The sequence below is a fragment of the Cydia splendana genome, chromosome 12, assembly GCF_910591565.1.
Source record: "Cydia splendana chromosome 12, ilCydSple1.2, whole genome shotgun sequence".
NCBI classification, from domain to species: domain Eukaryota; kingdom Metazoa; phylum Arthropoda; class Insecta; order Lepidoptera; family Tortricidae; genus Cydia; species Cydia splendana.
Window position 1 is genome coordinate 7,138,098 of NC_085971.1, and position 27,456 is coordinate 7,165,553.

The 27,456-nt window shown below is 35.5% G+C and overlaps 2 protein-coding genes and 1 long non-coding RNA gene across 3 annotated transcripts in view; 1 reads left to right on the top strand and 2 right to left on the bottom strand.

The window, feature by feature from the left end:
* LOC134795393 (uncharacterized) overlaps positions 1-27,456 on the bottom strand; it is a 548,375-nt gene that overhangs the window by 201,775 nt on the left and 319,144 nt on the right. The window lies entirely within an intron of this gene.
* The window catches only part of LOC134795386 (collagen alpha-1(IX) chain-like), a 215,548-nt gene that overhangs the window by 181,276 nt on the left and 6,816 nt on the right, over positions 1-27,456 (top strand). The window contains exons 11-19 of the mRNA XM_063767220.1: positions 54-251; positions 2,387-2,554; positions 2,971-3,088; positions 3,405-3,485; positions 4,056-4,093; positions 21,380-21,589; positions 22,108-22,251; positions 22,558-22,656; positions 25,851-26,082. Of these exons, the coding sequence (XP_063623290.1) occupies positions 54-251; positions 2,387-2,554; positions 2,971-3,088; positions 3,405-3,485; positions 4,056-4,093; positions 21,380-21,589; positions 22,108-22,251; positions 22,558-22,656; positions 25,851-26,082 (1,288 nt within the window). The remainder of the gene's footprint in view (positions 1-53; positions 252-2,386; positions 2,555-2,970; positions 3,089-3,404; positions 3,486-4,055; positions 4,094-21,379; positions 21,590-22,107; positions 22,252-22,557; positions 22,657-25,850; positions 26,083-27,456) is intronic.
* On the bottom strand, positions 23,085-25,151 carry LOC134795375 (cytochrome P450 6B7-like). The gene is made up of 2 exons (XM_063767208.1): positions 23,766-25,151; positions 23,085-23,294 (listed from the first exon to the last, which is right to left on the bottom strand). The coding sequence occupies exons 1-2, from the start codon at positions 25,132-25,134 to the stop codon at positions 23,122-23,124; spliced, it is 1,542 nt and encodes a 513-aa protein (XP_063623278.1). The 5' UTR covers positions 25,135-25,151; the 3' UTR covers positions 23,085-23,121.

A 27,456-nucleotide genomic window follows, 5' to 3' on the forward strand; every position in this document is an offset into this window, starting at 1 on the left:
ATATTTTTAAGGTAGTATTATAAGATTATGACGCCATCCCGTATTCTTTTCAGGGTCAACCAGGAATGCCCGGTGAGCGGGGACCAGTTGGACCAAGAGGAGAAAAGGGTGACAGGGGAGATTCAGGCCCTCGCGGGCCAGAGGGCCAGCTGGGGCCTAAAGGAGAACCTGGTGTGGATGGAAGAACTGGCAACCCCGGCCCCCCCGGCCCTCCTGGGCCCCCAGGTTCCTCCGATTACAGTAATTTTGATGTGAGTGTTGCCTTAAATAATACTTGCTTCTAGGATATATTATCTTATAGGAGAAAAGAAAGAAATTGGCGCTAGTTGCTAACCTAGTTAAGTAGGTAATAAATGAAAATCATTCATATGTACGAGTACAATATAATATCTACAATGTGTTTAATGTATCTATATTGGTTTATATTGCAAACATAATTTCAAATTTAGGTCCTAATTTCGTAAATTGTATCTAAGTACTGTTATTTTATGTATTATAGTTTTTCAAGTCTTTGAAACCATAAATATCTGCATTATCTGGTCGTATTTAGATTATTTATTGCCATAAGTATTGTAACTCATTCTCATGCTTACTCATTTCTGTTTATATAGTCAAATTGGAAACCTCGACCCATATACAAGGTAAGACATTGGGGAATCCCCTAGTAGATGTAATGCATCCATTATGCTTTAAGCACTAGTTTAGAATTACTAACAAATGCTGACTTAGGTTGTTAAGAGTATAAATGGGTAGAAACTTTTTAGTCTGGGTTCTGTTAAGATTCTGCGTCTTTCCTGAGTGTGACAATCATACAACAAACGGACTTGAACCCTAACTTTCTCGCTGCACCGTTACAGACATGTTCACTCAATATTTTTATTTCTTAAAAACTGTATGATGAAAGCCTTCGTAAAATATACCCAAATCGATATTAAATAATACCCTAATGTTTATTTTTTAATTATGTTTGTATCCACAGAGACAAATGGAGAAAACGATTACGTTTATTCTTATATTATTCTTATCATATTATATTATATTATTCTTATATCTGCTGGTTCATTCCAATATGGAGAAAATGAACGTCAACAACTGTTGAACTCTCACAGTTACTTTACGTTTTGTATTACAAAAGATTAAAGTAATTCAAGTTATCCAGGCTCAAATATTTAACATGAAGGTACATTATAAAATACCGCAGAGATGGAAACAGACTCTAAACTTTTAACTGAACCCTCTAAATTAACTCATGCGTGAAGACAACGACGTCCCACTCAAAACTTTACAATAACTCCAAACATTTTGCCACTGAATTTTCTTACCTGCGAGGTTTACTTTCCCCGAAGTATATCCCTTACAGGTAAATTACTTCAAGCTTATGATTGACACATGGTTTATACGTTTATAAGTTTGATTTCCTATGTTCGTACAAGCAGAATAAAGTCGATTATACAGAAAGTTTTATAACGCGCTGTTCAATTATAACAGTATTGTTGTTGTGATAAAGATTTTATGACTTATTTTTATAAGTTAGAAATTCGACTGTATATAGAAATCAATACTTGTTAAAAAGAAGCAATTTCCATGGTGTTCCATAAGCAAACATCTCAACTGATGGTGGTGACAGTTCCAAACAAAATTGATCGTACCCCTCGATTTCCGTCACATTGTTGTACGAGATAGGTTTTCAACTGAAACGAATGGCTTTTTCGAAGACAGTTCTCTTTCATTCACAAACAAAATGCCCGAGGACTCTGTTTAACTCTGAAAGTCCTTTTAGTCCTTGATTTATATCTACTTAGATAATGGAAATTTGGATCGTGGAAGTTTTCCATGTGTATTGTGTGAAAATAATTTGAAGTTTGTCGCTCTGCTATCTTCAAAGTTTTGAGGGACAGTTAACCTGACGAAAAGTGATGTTTCTTATTAATTTCAGGCCTCTAAGAAGAATATTATTTGAATGTTTAATTTGCTTAGCCTTGACTTTCATGCTCGGATTGGAATTATTGTTGGGAACTGTATAATAATTTTATAAACATTTATGGTTTCTTGATAAATAAACTTGGATAATAAGCCCAGTTTGGATATTAGTTATTATTTTATTTACGGGTATTAAATTCACCACTACTGGTCTCTCTCTTACTTTAAGCACTCTCTCACCAGTTTTGAGGAAGTTTATGTCGAGTTCTACGTAATGAATCAACCAGTGCAGTGTTAAAATTGCTACCTAAGTTTCATCAAGTTTTGTACAGGCGGTCCTTCATATTCAATGGCAAGCGCCACATTCATTACTACTCAACGGGCGAATGAGTATTTAGTTTTTTTTAAGTTTCATGTTAGGTTTAACATGGTTTCTGCATAGTTTACTCTATGATAATTTTTATAGGAATCCCTCCTTGGTTCCTATGGTGGAGCCATAGGTCGACCAGGTGCGCCGGGCCCTAAAGGCGACGCTGGCCAGATGGGGCCAACGGGGCCACAAGGAGAGCGTGGCTTCGCAGGGCCAAAGGGAGAACGAGGACAGCCGGGGCTGAATGGACCAAAGGGAGATCGGGTAATCTGTTCATTGTAATATTAGTACAGGTAAAACAGGTAAAAAATAATTATTTTAATCACAAACTGAATCATGCTCTTGACGTTGCACTATGGGGCAAATCGAAGAAAAAGCGGACAGTAGCACTTATTTACGAAAAATGTATTTAAAAAAATCCTATTCGATAGAAAATGATACAGAGAACAATAAACGTGGTATAAAACTTTTCAAACGCGTTGTAACACAAGTTACACAAGACATTGATTAGTGTTTAAATAATTGTGGAGAAGCAAGTAGCAAACACTAATCAATGTGTAAACAGTAAACAGCTAGGCCCCAAGTGAAGGCTAGCCACACTTACCCTTATGCCACACTTACCCGTATTGACCTTTTCTAAAATATTGCAGTAATAATAAACCTAGTGCTTAACTTTTTAGGGTCATCCAGGGCCACAAGGCGATCGCGGGCTCAAGGGTGACCGAGGCAACCCCGGACTCGACGGCAGGCCCGGGATACCAGGAGTCAATGGAAGGCCGGCGGAGAAGGGTGAAAAAGGTATATTTTAACACGGGGTCTTGCGTATTTTACCATTGGAATAACTTTTTGATTTTGATAAAATGATAAAAGGGCCAATAGGGCCATGTTTATTTTGCATAATACGGATGTGATGATTGCACTTTTATCATCTAATATATCATGTGTCACTCTCATACATAGAGCAGGCATTTTGTTTTTGATGTATTTAGGTTCTTTTTTTAAATGTCAGACCAGGTCACCGTAACAGCTGTCCTAACAGGCACAGGGTAGAAACCTAGAAGTCTGAAAGAGATCACTATTATTTTTAATTACATGTTATTGCTGTTTCGATCAGGTGAACGCGGATCTCCAGGACCCCCAGGCCCCGCTGTGCCAGGCGGATATATTCCCGATAGTGCGGAATCTTTAATTTCTGGTAATTATAGTCCAATTATTTCGAGAGTTCATAAGCATCATTTATTTACGTTACGAATATACTTAGTTAAAACTTAACACCTCATTTTTTTTACAACTGAGAAAGTACGAACGCAGTCAAATTAATTTAATGAACGCCCAGTTTTTACTGGCCAAAAACTGTCCTGCCATATTTCGGCATCTACGTCAGATGGAATCGGGCAACTTTTTTAGCTCTGGGGGCCGATTTTTGAATTTGGATCGCTCGATTTCGTGTATTTCGTTCAATAATATCTCTACTATTAGGCATATAAAATTCTACTAATAGAATTGAAAACGAGTGGTCGATAACCACTCGATTCCAAAATTCTATCGCTCTTATTTCAAAAATTAGCATTTCGCCGTTTTCCACCGATTTTCGAGTGACGAAATCGAGCGATCGAAATTCAAAAATTGCCCCCCTGTACCGTCTCTTCACAGGTAGTGTACATAATAGCAATATCGCGCGGTGGACATTTTTTTCAGTGAAAAAGTACGAAGGTAAAATTTATTAAGCCACGACATAAATGGTTAAGTGTGCTTTCACTTTTAGGATCAAAAGCTGTTACGAAAGGTGACAAAGGAGATAAGGTAATACTTACTTACTCTATTAATAGTATGTAATTCTACCAAGTATAAGATGATAATTCATACTATTTATACGCATAAATAATATGCGCATAAATAAAACGCGCGAAAATTTGAATAGTACCAAAAGACCTTGGCAAAGAATGCCTATGTTTGTGAGCTCATAGTTTTAGAATTGATATTGTGATGTGATGTGTCATTATAATAATGTTGTAGTCAATAATTTAAACTCACCTTGGCCTTGCGGTACATAAAAATATTATAGGTATTTACGCTCTAAATCTAAAACCTTTATTTTCGTAGTATTTACTACGGTTTCGTAGTATTTATTTTAGTAAAACACCAATTTCTAACGGCCCAATTCGAACTTTAAGATACGACAATTAATAGATCTAGAAACGATATGGATTAGGTAGATGTGTCAGTGTCAAATGTGACGTTTTTGTTTGAAGAAACGTCACATTTGACACTGACATATTGAAGCGATCCCCCCTTACAATTCCTCTAACTAAACGATGACGGCCCAATATTCTAATGATTACCCCATCGTCACCAATTAAATCATTTGAAAGTTAACCTAAAACTTTACCAATTACTTACCATAAAAATTCCCAGAAGGTCCAGAGTTTCATGCGTGTGTGGCTTATCTTACAAACTAAATCGGCCAGGCTTGTGATCAAGTGGTAGGAACCTACATTGCGATAAATAGTAACTCAAGTACTTTAGAGAGAGAGAGGTGCATTATTAAAGCAAACAACAGAATAAGGTTTAAGACATTTATTAACTAAAATTTGATTTTAGATATTTTGGTTGAGGAGTTTTGTTTTAGTTTGTTTAATTTTAGCCCTATGATGTTACCTGCTTAACCTTATCCTAAAAGCCTTTACTGTGGTTTCGGAACCTACTTGACTGGGAGAAAGAGACCACCAGAAAACTCTCCAGTATGCCTATCAACGTGATTAGACGAAAATCTAAAGCTCATAAAAATTTTAAACTCATGAACAAATTCAAAGCTATTGTACATAAAAATTGCAAGCTATGTGTCTCTACTTAATTTGAATATAAAAAGAATCATTTAAATTGAAGTCTTGTAGGGGCGAAGGTTCCATGTTGTCACAGCCCCTGTAAATTACCTAAGCAGTAGTATTCTGATATGGAACTCCCAAACTATATTTTTACTTGCTTCTAAATATTCTATCTATCTAGCAAACCTAAACCAGAATAAAGCCAAATAAAATTAAATAAATAATATAAATTATTCCATTCAAACTCCAAAATCTCTCATTACAGTATAATGCACAGATTACAAATGGGATTTCCAACAGTAATCTTTCAGACTTGCTCTGCTTATCTGATGCACTGTAATTTGGAAATTGAATAGAGTTCTAGTGCATTATTTCACACCAGTTGGAAACCTTCATGTTAAATAAGGCTTTAGTCCAATTTTATTCAATTTTAGTACTCAAATTTGCTTGAGTAAAAACAATTTATTCTCACTAAATCCATTCTTAAATTTCTTTGAAACTTAGTTATACTTGTATAAATTCAATTTGCTTATGCTTTTATTCTCAAAAGGAAAGCTTGGGCATTCTAAATATTGCTCATGCATTCATACTGTCAATTATTCTTAACTTACTGATCCTTTTCAATCAATCATACTTTATCACTTTCGCTAAGCCAGAAAAATACTTTGATACTGCTACAAATCTGCTATTTGATTCCCATTTTAACCAGAAAAGTTCCACAGAACTTATTACTTTTATTCAACTTTTATTTATTTAGTTGTAGTAGAAATATCTAAGTAAATTAATATGAAAAATATTTAAACACTCACAGAAGTTCTCGAGGCTAAACTGGAATTCGAAGCTCCGGATCTAGTAGCCGTCGCTCTGCTACTGAAGCTTCGTTGCCCGGAGCGGTGAGGCGACTGCCCGCTGGGCGAAGTCTACCCGCTGACTCCGCTGTCCGAAGCTCCTCCGTAGGGCTTCGTTACCCGGAGCGGTGAGGCGACTGCCCGCTGGGCGAAGTCTACCCGCTGTAGGGCTCCTTAGGGCTTCGCTGGCGATCTTGACCCCGCTGTAGAGCTCCGTAGGGCTTCGCTGGCGTCCTTGACTCCGCTGTAGGGCTCCGTAGGGCTCCGCTGGCGATCTTGACTCCACAGATGTCCTCGGGCTCCGCTGGTATTCCCGGCTTCTTCAACTGCTCCTTTGGCTGCTCCGTGGCTCTTTGACTGCTTCCTCTTCTTTCTTCTTAGGAGTTCTTCCCTGGACCGCTGCTGTAGACTGAATGCCTCTCCTCTGGTGATGCTCTTCCTTTTATACTCTCAGATAATGGTACTCGCCGTCCATTTCGTCCATTTCGTTCATTTCGTCCATTTCGTCCCCTCTGTCTCATTTTCATATACTTGTCTTTTTCTACCGATCTTAATTCGAATTTTCGATACTAGAGTGAAAGCAAATTAGAACCTTATTTTGTTGAGATTAAGGTTCATTTTCCTTTGAATTTCAATTATGAAATTTTTCCTTTGGAAAATTATTTTTCAGTATTTTAAACTAAATACTTGCTTTTTAGATGAATTTCAATACGAAATCTGATGTAATTATACTTAATTAATATATTGCAATAGTCTGCTATAGTCATATTTCCTTACTTTTACAATTATGAACAAAATAACCGAACATTCTTATTTATATATTTCTTCCAAATTTACCATTATTTTCTCTATAAAATATGACTAAAACTAACTTTTAACAAATATTCTATTGTTCTATAGCATTAATTAACATTTATATCAAGAATTTTTATTAGTTTTTCTGTTTGCCTTTGTAGTATACAATTTTCACCTAGCCAACTATTTACAAGCTTTTCTTTAAGTTTTCCTATGTTTCCATTGTTAATTATGGCTAAAACTATTCCTTAGGCATATGATCTTATTTCTTACAACAATATTTAATGACAATAACTTCTTTTTAACCACAAATTTCAACATTCAAACTTTTCTTTGTTCATTTTATTTTTAATATGGTAAATGCTCGCTACTTAAAGTAAATATCTGCCTTTGCTTGCTATATTACATATAAAATAACTGAAAGGTATCCTCATCAATCTAAAGCCTCTTATGTATACAATTATGCTTCCAATTCATTAGTTAATAAAATCAGAGAACAACTTTATGAGTATTTTGTTTTCCCAACTAATTTAATCCATCCAAAAGCTACCCTATATGTAATTAATTGCCCGTAATTTTAACAAACGATGACAGAGGTCATTCGTACTGTTACAGCCGCCCTCTTGGAGTTGTTCGCCGAGCATGGAACATTTGTTCCATAACCAGAGAACAATCCACACCCAAAAATGATAAAGTTATAGATATTTCACCCACCAGGTGTAATTTTCACCCTACCTGAACCACCATCAATCACAAAGTTGACTGCAACTTCAGACAGAGGAAAACAATAGTGTGATATGTAAAAAATGACCATTACTCAGTATCACTAGTTAACCCAGAGGAAAAAATCATGGACTTTTAAGGTTTAATTAGTTTCATGAGTCAGAATTGCAAAGAAGCCAGAATTTCCACTCCCAGATGAAGTACATGGGTTGTGAGGCCATGTAATCTCTAATAGAACTACTCCTGCCCACTCGCTTGATATCCTTAAGCTAATTTTTTTTAACATACAGATATCTCGCTCACATTGTCCGAACTAGCGATGAGACAAAGGCAGTCTTCTCCAAGAATGACTATTCCTTTTATTGTATATAACCTCCCACAATAATATTCCCATGGACCAACAACCAGCCCGCAACTCTCCCCCAAATCAACCAGTGTCACTTTTTATGGCGTGATGTCCATATTAAAACTCAGACAAATCAATTACTAAACACTTGAAAGTTCAAATTATCTTTCATTGATTTCGCCGAGGCAGATTACGGGTGTGTAAGTTTCATTTTTGCAACTTGTAATGTGTCTCATTGCCAAAGAAATATACCTAAAACTGGTATCCTTTTACCTTTCCTAACATCAAGATTTCCCTGACAATGATCATTGTAATCCCATCACAAAACCCCTCCCCCCCAGCCCTAAGCTCAAGTATTTGAAATATCCATAACTTCGGAGACCACATTTCCGAACTTTGTGTCATCAAACAAAACTCATTTCATTACACACAAATATACATTCATCATCTCAAATAACATTCATCATCTCATGTAAGTCATCATTCATTCATCACCTTTGAACCTTTCATACGCTCTCTCTTTCATTGCCAAACATACTATTTCGTTTGAAAACTCAAAATCATTAAAACTTGGTCAGTTTTAACAAAATTCCTTAAACACACAAATTCCCATTTAATTTATAACTCTCAGAAAACATTTTTTTTTTTAAATGAACTGTAAAATTATATTATATATTTTCCCATTAACCATTTAATTGACCACCCCTTAATATGAAAATCCCGCAAAACCCCTAAAGTTCAATCTTTACAATAACAATTATTAACATTTTGTTTTTCTTAACATGTATGTAATACTCGCGTCCGAAAACTCGTTTACTTAATATATTAATTGAAAATAAACAAGAAATCCACTACACAAGTTTCCAAACTCGATGTATTCCCTATTACTTAAAATACAGAATTCAATAGATACCACTCAAATGGTGGATAAAACTCTTAAAATTCTATACAAATAATTCAAATTTATTGATTAACTAAACAACTATTTCACACCCTAACAATTTTCTCATAAAATGCTATTGTGAATTACATCAGAATCATAGTATTTCTGAAAATAAAAATGACCCAAATTTCGCGAACAAAAACCCAATTGTGTTCTAGTCTAAATGTTTAAATACGCAAAAATTAAGCTACGGTAACTTAATTTGAAAACCGAGCATTTACACTACGGCCTGTTTTCAAGTAAAATCATACTATATTAAAACCCCGATTTGTCCACAATACTGTGTTCTACCAAGATATAACCCAGTACTGTTAAATTACCTATGAAAAACAAGGACAAAGTCAAATCATCAATTAGTCTCCGCGTCCTCATCCTCTCCAAAACAAAACAAGTCTGTCCCGGAAATAGAAAACACACAAACCTCTCGCCCATGCTTCGAAGGCCAGCATATGCATTGCATGAATTTTTCAATTAATACAATGAACATACTATCACTCACTCAGCATCACAACACACAAAGTGCAGGTGGACCAAAGAATGATTTATCTTCATAGACATCCTAGGACTGATTCTACAACTTTACCAAATGATCAAAACATATTCTCACAACAACATTTCAAAACATCAGAATTTCTCAGCTTATAACTGATTGCAACCCATACTAGATTTATGAATAGTAAATAAGATAAAATAGATAGTTATTATTGATAAAATTTTACTAAATTTTATCAACAATAGAATACAATGGAACGCATCAGCCAATCATTATAACGATTATTGATTTGCAACCAATTAAGCGGAACTAAATCATAAAGAACAAAACATATATGCATATGAATAACTTAAAGTCGTACATTTGTATATACTAGAAAATACTTAAAATATAATTGCACAATGACAATCATTAACCAATGATTTTACTATTTGCCCTAATAATCTCACATTACCAAAGTCATTTACTTTCAGAGAATTCGTTTCAAATAACCATAAATAATTATTCGGTAGATTTATAATTCATTAATGAACGTATGTATTTACATCTCCTAATCAAAATCCATAACAATGAAAACATACCTATATGACAAATGTCCTACATAATGTCATCTACTGACTACAGTTAAACATGCCATAATAGTTAAATGATGTACAGTAATTAGTAGTTAGGCTACTATAATTTATTGCAACAAAATTACTTTACATTGTATCACTCTCTAACATATACCATTTTCTCTTTTAAATTTCCCTGTTAGAGGATCAAGTATATAATTATATGTGTGCAGTGGCGGACTTGCCCCAAGACAATTACCTAAACCCGGCCTAGAACGGCAAAACCACAGATCCGCCACTGTGCGCGAGTACATTCTGTCAAAGTACAGTTGTCTACTAAAATGTGCAAATTGCAGAATATTCCCTAAAGTGCAGAAATATTCGCGAAAGTTTCTGGAAATTTATATGAGAATTTTAAACAAACTCCCATTTAGAATCAGTAGTAGAAAATAATTCATTTAATAACAACTACCGAACAATTTTAATTTTTTAATTAGACATTTGTAAATTATATTCAATATAGGTAGGTATGCTAATATTGTAATGACATAGTTGCCAACTGTACAAATTTCTCGACTTTAATACCTGAGGGGTTACAACCTTATTGCTAGTTTTTATTATATGACCAGAATACAGTCATAATATATACACTAGATGAAATAAATATCACGATTTGTATTGGAACCAAACGTGCCGACTTTTAATCATCTACTATGACATTAAGGCCGTAACTTAGTGTTGGAAAATCTTATCCGATTCAAAGATACTGATGCCTCTCTGCCCGCTACGATCCAACTGTCTTGCTCATATTCTTAGATTTTATATCTGTGGTCTCGCTCACTCACATCCCGCTTCCCCGCTAACCACACCAAAATAATTACAAATCATTTAACATGAATAACAACTATTTTCCGATAGATGAATGATAAATATGGACGAATGCTAAATGGCCTTTACCACGAAGTCAAAGCGCTACGCGACAGTTCCGCCTGCTCCGATATTCATCGACTCTTAACTTAAACATCAAATCAAGCGTTCAAAGCAACCGCGACATGTATTGTAAATTTATATAAATAGTTGTGTAATGTCAAGCTAAAGTTATTTAGATAAAGCAATGGAATCACAATTTGGAATACTTAAGAAAAATAGATATTAAATGAAATTACGCATTATATAATTTTAAAATGACTTAGTTGTGATAGGTAATATGTTCTCGCCCCTGTGCTCGAGTGCTCGCAATTTTTGGCTGTTGCCGTTAATTATCACACCACGAGTCATTTTTCAAGTTTTCGCGGACGCCCGGCTGCAACAATTGACGTACGTGGACTGTCAGTGACGACAGACAACGTCGACGCTTGGTCGGGGTTCAAACACGCGAAGTAGATGCATTTGCGTCATCCAGTGCATCTTCACATTGTGATATCTAGTTGTTTGGCAGTGAACACGTGATAGATTAAAAATAAAACTTTGACCAATTTATTTTTGTATTTTATTTCCTCTAATGCTAATAAACTTATTGCTAGAACTTATAACTATGACAAAAAAAAGCTATAATTACAAAATAAAAAACAAAATTAATCTTCCGTATCATTTGATCATAATTTCAACTTTCTGCGCCAATTCCCCAAAATTTCGCGCCTTTTCATCATAATTTTCCTGGCGTCCATCTTTTAGCATTCTTTCAACTAAAAGTGAATGTGCAACTATGGAAAACATTGATTACGATCACTTATTTCGTCAGGCCCGTGCTTTGGCAAAGGGATCATTGCAATTACCGCAATGCCATCGTACAAAGAAACGTCAGGATCCAATTATTGAACTTAATTAATTGTACCTATATCGTATGGAGACCTCAACCTTTTGATAAAGAATTTCTGCAGAAGAAACTATTATGTCCCCAGAGGGGTAAGTGAAACTTTACCTACAATTTTGTTCTATTTCCTTAAATATATTTTCCTTATTATTTACACTTAAAGCTAAGAAATAAATGATCATTAATTTAAAACTATAAAAACAACTAAATCTAAACTAACCTATAAAACTAATCAAAAGAAATTTATATATACACTTATATTCTAGATTAAAAACAAGAGAAAAACTAAAATAAACAAAATAAAATAACCAGTTCAACAGTAAGACAAAACGAATCTGATGACGATGATGAAGGAGTTGAAGCTCCTTTCGTGATTAACATTGTTCCCCGGTTCCAGCAGAGCCAATCCCTATTAGGGAGGTCCCGGAGTCCATCCCCGCTGAACCTAACCCCCCCGTGGTGGCCTTGGAACTCATTCCCCACGACAAAATACCTCCAGAGGTTCAAGCCCCTGAGGCCCCCCAGATGGCCTTAGAGCTTGCGAACGACGACGCTGTAAATATTTCCTCCTCTATTTTCTAGTTTTTTATTTCTAAACTATATATATTTTCTTGCATTTAATATTACAATTTCCTTTAACTATTTTTCATTTACAATAATTCCTTTTATTGTTTTCTAGGAGCCTGTAAGAGATGCTCTGCTTCTTGAGTTACATAATGATCACAACTAAACATTCATTCCAAACAACAACAACATAATTTATACAATAATTAAACTTAAAACTAAAAAATAAAATAAATTATCAGTAATTTAAACTATAAGTACAACTTAATCTAGATTATCCTACAAAACTAGAAACACTAAATTAACCTACAAAACTAGATATCCACTTAAGTATAAGAAAAAAAAACAACGTTGCAGACGCGCACACCAACAAGTCCTGATAACTCTGAAGGGGAAGTAGATGAGCCCCCCGTTATCAATATAAATATAGTTGGAATCCTCGATGCCCTGCCCTGTTGCAGAGGTCCTTCCTCCTGGAGCTCTGGCCTATGAAACTCCCGAGATACATAATTTCTTCTTTATTTCAATTTCTAGTCCGGTCAGATTGTTCTAATGGAAAGCCGTTCCATTATTACAAAAGATCGGTCCTGGCGCTTCGCCAGTCCTGTCGCAGTACACGCGCTTCGCTCGCTCGACTCACTTCTGAAAACAGTGATAAGTTGATAACATAGATTCGATAATGGAGCCGTCATTTTAGATTTCGAATATCTGGATGAAGATTCATTACTTACAGACCTTGTAGTAAGATATTTCCAAAGTCACTGCTCTTCTCTTGATAGTATAACGCTTCTTCATTTTGCTCTCATCTATTCGTTATTACGCAATGCTCATAAAAAAATCCAAATTATCATCTCATTTCTTCTCACATAAATTAATTTTATACCATTTAATGTTTGGCCTTCGGGACTTTCATAGAGTATAGACCATCATGTCTCGTCATTGGTTGGCTTGAGCTTCATTCGGGTTTCCATTTGTCTACGATCTTAAAGGCCTCTATAGACGTTACGGCGTAAAAATCTTGATAATATTTTTTTTCTCTAATATGCATAATTCCAAACATAACTTAATATTTTACACTAAATAGAAACAAACACAAACACACACACTTTACTCATAAACAAATAATTTTCACTATACTGACACTTATTAGTTTATTTCACACTTCGAAATCTTGTACAGACGCCAAACCCATTATAAATAACCACTCCTACGATCTGTCTTCTCTACAATCTACGATCTTTGTTTCATATCTAATTATTGTTTCCAATAATATTCCAAAAAACATTTCTCTCTTTTTTTTCCGCCCTCTATTCCCCTCTCTTTCTTTCATACACAATAATGGCAGTGGTAATTCTTTATTCATAAATACAATTTTTTTCTTTATAGGTTTCGTTCCGCGATAAATCCTTTAATTAATATTATTTTTCTTCCGCGCTCAGCTATATAATATCTTCTTTCTTTTTTTTATTTTTTTATCTTCATCTCTTTCTGACACTAAGCACTTTTCACTTCAACAATAATACACCACCACCACACCATAACAGACCACCGCACCGCACTTTCCAATTTAATTTAGTACAGAAAACGTATTGCCAACATAAGAAACAAAACGCAAACGCGAACTGCCAACATAACGAAACGCGAACATTTCAACGCCATTTTGTTTGTATTTTGTTATCTGTGACACGCGTCACATACTATTCTGGTCAATGTTTATGCGTCAGATTGACATTGTATTGATTGCAATGTGTCACTTTCTCTTAATATAGTAAAGAAAGAGATGTGACTAACGAATCTATTTTTGATCTATGTATTTACCGCTAGTAAATTAAGTCCACTAATACGAATGTCAAACGCTGCAGACGTGAAATAAAATACTTTTCCGATGAAATAAATGAATCGTTTAACGTGTTTTAATTAAAGAAACAAGTGAGTATCTTAAATATTGTTTTGTTTTAAATAATGCCGTACGAATACGCATATAAAATCATGTTATTTAAGTTAATTGGACTAACAATGGACGTTTTTGATTTCGATGCCGGATTCAAATATCATTCACATAAGTTTACAACAGGGATTTTTGCTGTGAACTATGGACGAAATTAACATTTTACTATGATAATTATTGCAAAATGCAGTTTAAGAAGTAAAGATGTCTACAAAATCAGTAAAACATGATGTGAAAGCAACCGGTACCAAGGTACGTATCGTAGTTTGTTTAAGATCATTATTAAAACTAAGTTAAGGTATATTAACAATTTATCCTCATAAATGAATTCCCCTTAATGTACTAACTCTATTTTATAACAATTCAAAGTCTCTCCGACACTCCTGTTCCGAATCAATAACCATTCGTTTCTCACAATCTATATTTTACAATTCTATTTTGATTTCTAGATTATACATCAATACAAACAAAATGGAAACAAACAGTGAGAAACTTTAAACAGAAATGAGTGAAATGTGCATCCAGGCCGAGCCCCTCCCCCGGCATATTACTTCCAGTGAAGAATTGTACATAAACCAAGTAAGTACAGAATACTTAATGCCCTTCACTAAACAAACGTTCCCTAATCCAGTAGAATCTTAATGATTCATGCACTGAATACACCTAAGTTGCAAAGTGGCAAGCTTAAACACTCTGATGTTGATGCAGTCTACTTTCGCGTACATTCTCCGCAAAAATAGACTACATCAACCAACTGAGAACTCTCAATCGTCGCTCTCACTAGCCAGTGAATATTTAGCCATTGAAACCAAAATCGTTAGGACAGGATGGTGATTATGATGATGTCACCAAGCATAATAATTTTACAACTGTGATGATCCTAAACAAGTCAAACGCAACCAACGCCAGAAGACGTAGGACGCCTAGGAACAGCCTGCACAACGGCGGTGGACGCTCATGTGCATCGGGCAGTGAATGCATCAAATTCGCTTTTATTTGTAAAAATACTGTACTAAAATTATGAATTAAACCCTCCTAATTGTGAATCTCACTGAACTATCCTAATATTTTTGGTCCACCCTTTAACAAATGTATATTAATATTTTCAGGTCTCCAGAATGAACTTGTGACTATATCCCGCCTATTTTGTATCAACAATCAACTCAACACCAGGTACATAAACATTACTTACTTACAAATAAACATTAAATAAATCCCACAATAATAAATGTTACATAAAAAGGCTACTTTGAAAACTAATTTAAAGGATTAAAAATAAATAGTTTGTGACAATAATAAATGATAAGCCTATGCCAGATCTATTCTCTAAAAACAGCAGACCAAGCACAAAATGTCCATTTGGTATTTAAATAAAGCAAAATGAACTCTGTTAACCATCTACTGTGTACTGTTCATCACATCAATTTTCGCTACCCTGTTCAGTTATACTGAAAATTGAATTAAGTCAGGAATTCTTATGCAGAGCTCGTCTAAACCAACCCTTGGTCCACAGACCTATTTAATACACCTTTAATCACATAGTTAACTATATAATTTCAGACCAACAAAAGCTGGTAATGGAATCAACTGCCGGCTCTTCAGGCTTCCAATCTGAAAATAGCCATTTCGGAGTCCCTGATCTGCGCCGATAACAACGAGTCAACAGCGCCCTCTATAATCAAGCCAACGTCATCAAATCAACAATATTTCCGCTGCCGCGCCTCGTTGTCGAGCCAAGAACGCGCTCTTCCCTCGTGTCAACAACATCTCTCCTGCATCGATAACAACTACAAACCTACAACGTCTCTGCAGCCGCTCCACGTCGTCATGCCAATAGTACCTCTCCTCCTGTGTAAACATCATCGAACCAACAACGCGTCTGGTGCCACGCCACACTGCCGTGCCAATAACGCCCTCTATTGTATAAACGAAACTCAAATGTGTAGTCCCATATCATGAAGTGTATACAATGGTCCTGCATTAATCAATACAAAGAACAGCTGCAGCAGAATGTCAGAAGCATAAACTAGAAAAGATGTACCTAATTTGAATGAAAACAAATACCTACAATAGGACATGTATGTAGGCTGCGCTTGCTCTATCAAGCTAACCTGAGAGCTGTAACTGTAGACACTTAATGCGCTAAATGTTCTCTCAACAAATCCATCATAGCTTATTACCTTTTGTCTATAAAACATAGAAACTTACTAGGGTCCTAGTACGACATAAATTCACATTCACGTCATTGAATTGAGGTATGTATGCTAACTGATACCTAACAACGACGGGATGGTGAGCCTACAAGAGCAAAAAGCAAATAATACTATAGTTTATTATTGCTATAATCCACTGAACACAGACCGCAGTGTCACACGCCCACTGAAAACGACTTGATATGGAAAACCATGAAAAATACGGCTACAATGGCTTGAGGTCAGAAATATCATAGAACATAGTTTACAGCAACACGCAAACCAACGAAAAGCCACTATAACGACCCAGAGCCCTACCATGATGTAACCCAAAAGGTATTGATATAAATATAAGTTATGTGGGTAGATAAAATAAGTAAGTATGACCGTATGCTCTATCAATGTTTTTATAATTTCATATTGTTATTAAATCTAACTGAACCTAACACGCATACATACATTCTTTACATTTTATCTAGTGTCTAAATTTGAGCTAGTAATTTATTTCCCCCAAGTTATGTATGTGCCATGAAGTGGCAGTAATTTACTTACGATATTTCCCCCTTAATATGATTAATACATTTGAAAATGCTAAGGCTTACAATAGAGACATCAGAACTGATGGTGAAATCAACTAATTCAAGCTATAAGCAATAATTTATTTATTTTCCTATTTTCAGAAAGCCTGAATCGACTATTCTCCTGTTTCGCGGTGTAATCAGATCAAAGTGACCTGTTTCATTGATCTACTAGCCGCCCAGAAGACCCCAGCATACCATATCAAGCAAATCCCTTCATCTTTATGAACCTTTATTATGTTATCAATAAAATAATAATGTCTACTTTATTTCAACGCCGTTGAATTATAATTTTGTGCGCCAGCCTCAACTCCAGTCAAGTAAAACCATCCTTCAATAACCCAATGCAATAACTGAAAACAATTACTAATTTCTGCTCTTATAATGTAACAGCTGGTTCACATAATTATCAGCATCCAGTTTGAAATGTGGTCCCCAATATCTCTAACCGCCTACAAACTTGCTCATGAATATCCTAAATACGACTAAACATATTTTGATAAGACTGTCCTAAAAAATGATTCTGTAGCAATGTTTAGGCATAGTATCATGCATGAAGCATAGAGGGCAGCACAAGCCCCTGCTCCTTGGTGCGAATTGTTGATAAATGTAAGATTTGAACGTCCAATGTAACCCATAAAATGGCTGAATCAACATCATACAAGACAACATACGTGAACTGCAGAGGCAGCACAAAAGCAACCTCATAAGTACAAAAGATAAGTAAATTGTGAAGTTTGAAGGCCCAATGTAGCCCACAAAATGGCAGAGCTTACAGTACACATTAAAAAATATACATGAACTGCTGAAGGCAACACTTGCTCTGGCGTGAAATATCATTGCACAAGTCATGTTTATGATGCAAACCCTTATAAATTGGAGCAAATTCAAGGCAAATGCCAGCTCGCTAGACCGTATTGTAAAACAAGTTCCGAAATTGTGATTTTCTTTTTCAAAATTGCCGCTTGAATGTAAAACGCATATAATAAATGCACCTAAATAAATGAATAACGCTTTAAACAAAGAGTTATTAATTCCTTTAAGTTATTTAAACTGAAAATGCTCATATTTTCAATTGCAAGGAATAACAGTAATTAAACATGAACGAACTTTAACCTTAAAATCAGTTGTCATTGTCAAAAGTTTTACCGGCAATCCGCTACCAATAATTGCAATGTTGTTTTTGTTTATTTTAACAGTAAATAAACTCTTCAACCAAACCATATCGTACAAATCATGAGTGAAGGTATTTATAAAGACTAAATGGAAATGCAGTGCTAGTTAAGTGTTCTGTGTAAAAGTGGAAAATGAAGAAAAGTTAATTATGTGAATGTTTTAGACAAAGTCATCAACAGGTGAGTAAAAATAGTCAAGTTTAACTCAACTCTTTCCCAATAGCTTCAACAACACACCCCTCACTCTCTCTCCATTAACACGAACAACAAATGAAGCCACACAGCATAAAACCAAAGCCCCAATAATACTAAACAGTTAACCTAAACATAACACCGAAAAAGCCCCTTATCCCATGGTCAACGGCACCAAATGAAGCGATCCCCCCTTACAATTCCTCTAACTAAACGATGACGGCCCAATATTCTAATGATTACCCCATCGTCACCAATTAAATCATTTGAAAGTTAACCTAAAACTTTACCAATTACTTACCATAAAAATTCCCAGAAGGTCCAGAGTTTCATGCGTGTGTGGCTTATCTTACAAACTAAATCGGCCAGGCTTGTGATCAAGTGGTAGGAACCTACATTGCGATAAATAGTAACTCAAGTACTTTAGAGAGAGAGAGGTGCATTATTAAAGCAAACAACAGAATAAGGTTTAAGACATTTATTAACTAAAATTTGATTTTAGATATTTTGGTTGAGGAGTTTTGTTTTAGTTTGTTTAATTTTAGCCCTATGATGTTACCTGCTTAACCTTATCCTAAAAGCCTTTACTGTGGTTTCGGAACCTACTTGACTGGGAGAAAGAGACCACCAGAAAACTCTCCAGTATGCCTATCAACGTGATTAGACGAAAATCTAAAGCTCATAAAAATTTTAAACTCATGAACAAATTCAAAGCTATTGTACATAAAAATTGCAAGCTATGTGTCTCTACTTAATTTGAATATAAAAAGAATCATTTAAATTGAAGTCTTGTAGGGGCGAAGGTTCCATGTTGTCACAGCCCCTGTAAATTACCTAAGCAGTAGTATTCTGATATGGAACTCCCAAACTATATTTTTACTTGCTTCTAAATATTCTATCTATCTAGCAAACCTAAACCAGAATAAAGCCAAATAAAATTAAATAAATAATATAAATTATTCCATTCAAACTCCAAAATCTCTCATTACAGTATAATGCACAGATTACAAATGGGATTTCCAACAGTAATCTTTCAGACTTGCTCTGCTTATCTGATGCACTGTAATTTGGAAATTGAATAGAGTTCTAGTGCATTATTTCACACCAGTTGGAAACCTTCATGTTAAATAAGGCTTTAGTCCAATTTTATTCAATTTTAGTACTCAAATTTGCTTGAGTAAAAACAATTTATTCTCACTAAATCCATTCTTAAATTTCTTTGAAACTTAGTTATACTTGTATAAATTCAATTTGCTTATGCTTTTATTCTCAAAAGGAAAGCTTGGGCATTCTAAATATTGCTCATGCATTCATACTGTCAATTATTCTTAACTTACTGATCCTTTTCAATCAATCATACTTTATCACTTTCGCTAAGCCAGAAAAATACTTTGATACTGCTACAAATCTGCTATTTGATTCCCATTTTAACCAGAAAAGTTCCACAGAATTTATTACTTTTATTCAACTTTTATTTATTTAGTTGTAGTAGAAATATCTAAGTAAATTAATATGAAAAATATTTAAACACTCACAGAAGTTCTCGAGGCTAAACTGGAATTCGAAGCTCCGGATCTAGTAGCCGTCGCTCTGCTACTGAAGCTTCGTTGCCCGGAGCGGTGAGGCGACTGCCCGCTGGGCGAAGTCTACCCGCTGACTCCGCTGTCCGAAGCTCCTCCGTAGGGCTTCGTTACCCGGAGCGGTGAGGCGACTGCCCGCTGGGCGAAGTCTACCCGCTGTAGGGCTCCTTAGGGCTTCGCTGGCGATCTTGACCCCGCTGTAGAGCTCCGTAGGGCTTCGCTGGCGTCCTTGACTCCGCTGTAGGGCTCCGTAGGGCTCCGCTGGCGATCTTGACTCCACAGATGTCCTCGGGCTCCGCTGGTATTCCCGGCTTCTTCAACTGCTCCTTTGGCTGCTCCGTGGCTCTTTGACTGCTTCCTCTTCTTTCTTCTTAGGAGTTCTTCCCTGGACCGCTGCTGTAGACTGAATGCCTCTCCTCTGGTGATGCTCTTCCTTTTATACTCTCAGATAATGGTACTCGCCGTCCATTTCGTCCATTTCGTTCATTTCGTCCATTTCGTCCCCTCTGTCTCATTTTCATATACTTGTCTTTTTCTACCGATCTTAATTCGAATTTTCGATACTAGAGTGAAAGCAAATTAGAACCTTATTTTGTTGAGATTAAGGTTCATTTTCCTTTGAATTTCAATTATGAAATTTTTCCTTTGGAAAATTATTTTTCAGTATTTTAAACTAAATACTTGCTTTTTAGATGAATTTCAATACGAAATCTGATGTAATTATACTTAATTAATATATTGCAATAGTCTGCTATAGTCATATTTCCTTACTTTTACAATTATGAACAAAATAACCGAACATTCTTATTTATATATTTCTTCCAAATTTACCATTATTTTCTCTATAAAATATGACTAAAACTAACTTTTAACAAATATTCTATTGTTCTATAGCATTAATTAACATTTATATCAAGAATTTTTATTAGTTTTTCTGTTTGCCTTTGTAGTATACAATTTTCACCTAGCCAACTATTTACAAGCTTTTCTTTAAGTTTTCCTATGTTTCCATTGTTAATTATGGCTAAAACTATTCCTTAGGCATATGATCTTATTTCTTACAACAATATTTAATGACAATAACTTCTTTTTAACCACAAATTTCAACATTCAAACTTTTCTTTGTTCATTTTATTTTTAATATGGTAAATGCTCGCTACTTAAAGTAAATATCTGCCTTTGCTTGCTATATTACATATAAAATAACTGAAAGGTATCCTCATCAATCTAAAGCCTCTTATGTATACAATTATGCTTCCAATTCATTAGTTAATAAAATCAGAGAACAACTTTATGAGTATTTTGTTTTCCCAACTAATTTAATCCATCCAAAAGCTACCCTATATGTAATTAATTGCCCGTAATTTTAACAAACGATGACAGAGGTCATTCGTACTGTTACAATATCTAATCCATATCGTTTCTGAATCTATTAATTGACGTATCTTAAAGTTCGAATCGGGCCGTTATTTAAGTTGCATTGACTTGTCGACTTTCTAATATTATAAAATTTTATTTAGGGCGAAAAGGGCAGTCAAGGCAATGATGGAACCGCTGGCTTCCCAGGAAAGGATGGGAAACCCGGAGAACGCGGGGACATAGGACCATCGGGTTTGCCAGGCGTAATGGGATCTCCGGGAGCGCCGGGACTTAAGGGAGAGAGGGGGGAGCGCGGGCCACCTGGACCTATCAGCATCACATCTTCTGGATCGGACATAATTACTGTCAAGGTTAGCTCTTCATTTTTATATTTTAAAATAACTCAGATATTTTTTTTAAACAGTACCTACCTAAATAAGTTAGGTTACTGACCATATGTACAAATTTTTTTAACAAAAAAAACCTGTTTAGTTTATTCGTGACGTGACAGGTTTCGTGCCCCATTTTGCAAATTCGAAACAAAAATCCGATTGTGGTAGGTAACTTCTCTATATGGTTGAATTTATTCTGATACAACCAGTTTGTGTAGACAGTTATTAGAATCGAGAATGTCGATTCTAATAACTGTCTACACAAACAAGTTGTTTTGATGACGTTTACTGATGTATGTGTGAATGTACCTACAGCTGCTCTACCAATACCAAAGACAAAACTTGAAGAAACTCGTATGTGTAATAAAAGTAACTTAGTCCAACGTTCCCATAGAAGTAAAAATGTTTATTTATTTTTAAATTATACATATATGTACGTACACTTGTAATGTTTAGTGATCGCCACATTAAATTCCATAAAAACTTTTTCGTGTTAGGGGGAGAAAGGTGACGCAGGTCCTCGAGGTAGGAGAGGCAGACCCGGTGCGAACGGACCTCGCGGCTTGCAAGGAATACAAGGATTGCCCGGCCCTCCGGGAAGACCGGGCGATAAGGGCGACACTGGCTTCCCTGGATGGGTGGTTAGTAGATTATCATTTCTCTCTTTTCCTGTACCACGAGACGAGTAACAGAAAGCTTCATGGGGCCTTAAGGACGGAGAGGTTGGCAACGACTGTTGCTCGAATGGGTATACATTTATTCGTTGTCTACTTTTCACCATTTCCACTATTCATTTGTGTACCTACAAAATTAAAGAATTTACTTTTCTTTTCTGCTACTAGGATGGCCAGGTAAATAGTAATAAAAATATTTAGTTTGAAAGCTAATCAAATACCGGCGATCTATTGATATTGTAGTAAAATATTATTTATTATTGTTTCTTTTAGGGCAGACCTGGGTCTTCTGGAAAACCTGGACTACCTGGCCAAGTAGGACCTAAAGGAGACAAAGGCGAACCGGGCGAAAGCCTACTGGATATTTCATCGGTAAGTTGTACATAAATATTACTTACTAGTAATGTGTGTAACGTAAACTCGTAAAGGACCTACCACATAATTATTGTAATATGACGCAGCGTGTAGGCTCCGCTGTCCCGTGTCTCGTGCGTTGCATTTTTGTCTTAAAAGAGTGCTTCAACCTTAACAATTATTTTAGCAATAGTGTAGCCGAACCTTTATACGGTCAAATAAAATAGTCTTACTAATGTTATATAGAAAAACGTGTACCTACTTATGAATTCTTTTTGCATATTTAGTTAATTCAATACGAGTATGCTCATCTTTTCGCGAATAATTGTACTTTTGTTTTAATTATAAAATTAAATATCTCGAGTTTATCATTTCAAACGTCTTAAAACCGCATAGTCCAGATTGATTACCTACACTTCATACATAATTGATGTATTTTGATAAGATAGGCTAAAATCACCGATAATACTTGATGAATATACATTATTTATTTCGCTTCTTCAATTTGATGGGAAGACCCCCAACAAAGCTCTCAGCAACGATCGCAGTGGGTTCCGGCGGTGGGTTTCTCACAGAGCAGGCCGCGGGCTCTACTGAGAACTTGTGTAGAATTGCTGCTACACCAGCCATGGCTTGCATTTGACCCAGGCGCGCTCCTGAATGGAATGAAAATATTACATTTTAAAAATTCCCGCCACATGAAACTACTTTTTTTTAATTCTGACTCCGGAGATTTATCATTATTGATATGCGATAGATGCAAACTCATCACAAAAGTCAGGTTGAAAAGTAGGAAAAGTTCTAAATCGCTCATATTACTCATTAATTATGCCACAAACTTTGCTTATCCATTCGATAAGTTTGGAAAACACGAAAACAATTAAGGTTTTTTTATTATATAAACAAATGTGTCCTTACCAAAAAACTTAATAACAGGATAAAGGTGTGATTGTTTTATTTGTATAAGTAACTTTACCTTAGTTTCATTTTTATGTTACTGTTTGACTGCAAGTACCTATGTTTGAATAAAACATTTCATAATATTATATATGCTATTTAGATTACAACTTTTAGCTGGCTTAGAAGACAGTTATCACAAGTAATTTTGTTAATATTTTGATACATACCAACACACGCCCGTGGTCCTTCTCCAAAGGGCATGTAAATATATTTCCTATTCTGTTTATTTTCTGGGTTGAATCTTTCAGGGTCAAACTTTTCTGGGTCATCGAAATACTTTTCATCGTTATGAATTGCTTGCGTTGGTATCATTATTTTTACACCTTCATCAATTGTTAGGTCAATCTCTGGTATCGTATATTTAGGAGATTTGCACTGCCTATAAATGAATGCTACAGGAGGATACATTCTCATGCCCTCATTAAAAGCCATTTCTAAATAGGTCATTTCTTTCACAGCGTCGTATGTTAATTTATCATCGTATTTTAGCAGCACTTTATCAATTTCTTCTTGTACTTTCCCTTGACAATCAGGATTAAATGCCAATTGATGTAATAAATAACTGGACGCACTGGACGATGTCTCAAATCCTGCGCCAAAGAAAACAAACACTTGTGCCACCATAAGGTCTATATCAAGTGCCATATTAATTACTATTGGAGTGCCGTCTTCATTTTTTTTCTCTACCGACTCTCCAACCATATCACCTTGTTCCTTAAGCTCCAGCAATAAATCTATGAAATCGTTTCTGCCTGATGGTTTATAGTTTTTCTCTTTTAAAACGGACAACACTAAATAACGCATGGATTCTTCGATTTCAGGTGCTAACAATTGTACGTTATTGCATAATTCTGGAAACATGAACTTACTTGCACCTCTAAGGGCGTCTATTGGAGTTCTCTGGAATATTCTCTTACCAAGTTTTCGAAACTCTGAATTTTTTGAACTCAGCGAATCCATGTTAATTCCAAATCCGCACGCTCCTATGAAATCGGTGGTGTATCTAGCCATTAGTTCTCGCATATCGTAGGAATCTAAATGAGCGACCTCTTCAGCTAATTGTTGTAATTTTTCTGCCCTTTCAGTGATAAGTGGAAACATCGCCTTTAACTTGCCAGTGCTAAACGCTGGCGTAAACCTTTGTCGAAGCAAACGCCACAAATCTCCATCTAAAAAGAACAAGTTTTTCATAAGCGGTTCTGTCACCGTTCTATCTGGATGTAATCCTCTTGCATAAAAGTGCTCGAAGTCGGTGCTAACTATCCTTTTAGCAATTTCTGGATCCCTTATAATTAGTTCCGGGGTTGAGCTTCTGTAGTAACCAACGACTTTCTCGTTAGGATACTTCTTGTACATTTCTGTTGCCGTCATAGCTGGACTAGATTGCTGCATAAATTGACGATAACAATTCCCGACAAATGCATAAGGTTTGTCATGTTTCACACCTCGAATTTTCCAATAATTGAATGTCCGAGTACCATATAAATATAGAGCAATAAAAACCACTATTGTAAGAATTATTATCGTCGTAAACATTTTTATAAGTCACACTTAGACCGATGAACTTCAAGAACGCGACTACCCAATCCGGAACATTACCTAACACTGACCAACGCGCGATTTAATATAAAAGATAAGTTAAGAGTAAATGATAATATTAATAATATATGTAATAAACAACACTAGCTGTGGCAATTTAAAAATAGGCTCCCGTTATTAGTAGATTATGTAAATATTTAAACCATAGTAAAAACACGACCGACGACGACCGGTCTGGCCTAGTGGGTAGTGACCCTGCCTGTGAAGCCGATGGTCCTGGGTTCGAATCCCAGTAAGGGCATTTATTTGTGTGATGACACAGATATTTGTTCCTGAGTCATGGTTGTTTTCTATGTATTTAAGTATTTATATATTATATATATCGTTGTCTGAGTACCCACAACACAAGCCTTCTTGAGCTTACTGTGGGATTTGGTCAATCTGTGTAAGAATGTCCTATAATATATAAATAATATAAAATGATATAAACCCAGAGGCGTATATCGCTTGTCACATATGAGTTTGACGAGAACAGTCTCGTTGAAGAAATCTGACTTTTGACACTTCAAAGATCATATCCATGACAACCGGTGGACCTTATTACAAAGGCATAAGGTCAACCGATGTACAGTTAACAGTATATGGGCGATTGTACCTTGTACGGTGCTGCTATTGTCGTAAAAAATTTGAAACATTTCTGTTTACATACTTAGATCAAAGGTGAAAAAGGCGACCGAGGCTATGACGGCGCTCCAGGCGCCATGGGCCCACCAGGTCCCCCAGGCCCCAGGTCTGACCCAGTTCAATACATTCCCGGGCCTCCGGGCCCTCCGGGACCGCCGGGGCCGCCTGGCGTCTCCCTTATCGGACCCAAAGGAGAACCTGGAATGAGCGTTTATGAAGAACACCCCATCCATGGCAACACGAAGTTTTTTGGACGTCCACGTGAGTAATTAAATAAAACTTTATGCATTCTTCAACAGTTTCAAAATACCTATGATTACACACTTTAAACTATAGTACTTACTTATTTTAAAATGAAGTTATAATATTAAAGTATGAACATAACTAAGAAGTATCAACATTATCACAAGTAGGTGACTAAGAGGCCCCTTATTGATTATATTAGAAAACAATGATTTATAAATAATTCTACACACTAATTAGTAGGGCTTGCAATTCGAATATTCGAATATGTCGAATATTCGACCTGTTTTGATATTCGAATATTCGGCCGCTCAGGTTTCGAATATTCGAATATTTTTTATTACTGGGTAAAATCTATTTTCATCCGTTATAGTTACAGTTTCTGTGTATTTTGCCGGGTATTAACAGTGAATGAGGAACCGTAGGTACCCAAATACGAAGGAAATAATGTTTTTACTGTATTCCTCTCAATAGGCTTCATGAATACAGTTAAACCTAAGAACCTAACTCAATTTCAAAGGAAACGAAATCAAAAAGTATGTTTTATTACGGTGCGGCTAATGCTTTTTCTAGGTACAAGTAACTTTACGTAAGTTTTAAGATAAAGGGTCATTTTGTTTATTGAGTAAAAGCGTACCTTAAGCGAATATTCGAAGTCTAAACCTTGCCCTTTATCGCAATTCACAAATTTGATCATACCAAACCTACCGAACTAGGTAATCTAACCATGCACCTTTAGCTAACGAATAATCCACCCCGTAGTCAGCCAACTTTTTCCCTTATTTATTCCAATACCAATTATATAACTTATTATATAACAGCCGACCATTAGGAATCAAAACTAAACTTGCCAAGACTAATAAAGTCAATAAAGATTCAAAATACAATGGAATTAAAGGCCATTTTACAGGCTTCTTAACGACAAGAAGTTAATTTAAATCAGAAAATGATTAGTGATTACCTCCTAAAATGTTTTCTCTCTTACATACGTGTTTGGATGGTTAAAGTTATATTAATTCACGCAACGACGCATTTATATTAAAAAGTTTTATCAAGAAATATTGAAAATGTCTAATTTTTGCGTTTTAGGTACTTACTTGCTTTTATAAACGTATATATAAATAAAAATTCGAATAATTATTCGAATATTCGAATATCTCGTCAGAAAAAGTCGAATATTCGAATACCTGAAAGTTTCGAATATTTGCAAGCCCTACTAATTAGGTTATAAATAGCAACCACATATATCGTAAATTTATCCATTTTATGCCAAAAATGTCATACATTATTTTAAGAGCTCTCTTCAAACTGCTGGATCGATTTCTATCGAACATAGCTAAGAGCTACCGCAGTGAAAACCGCTTTCGCGTTATAAAAAATGCATCGAAATCG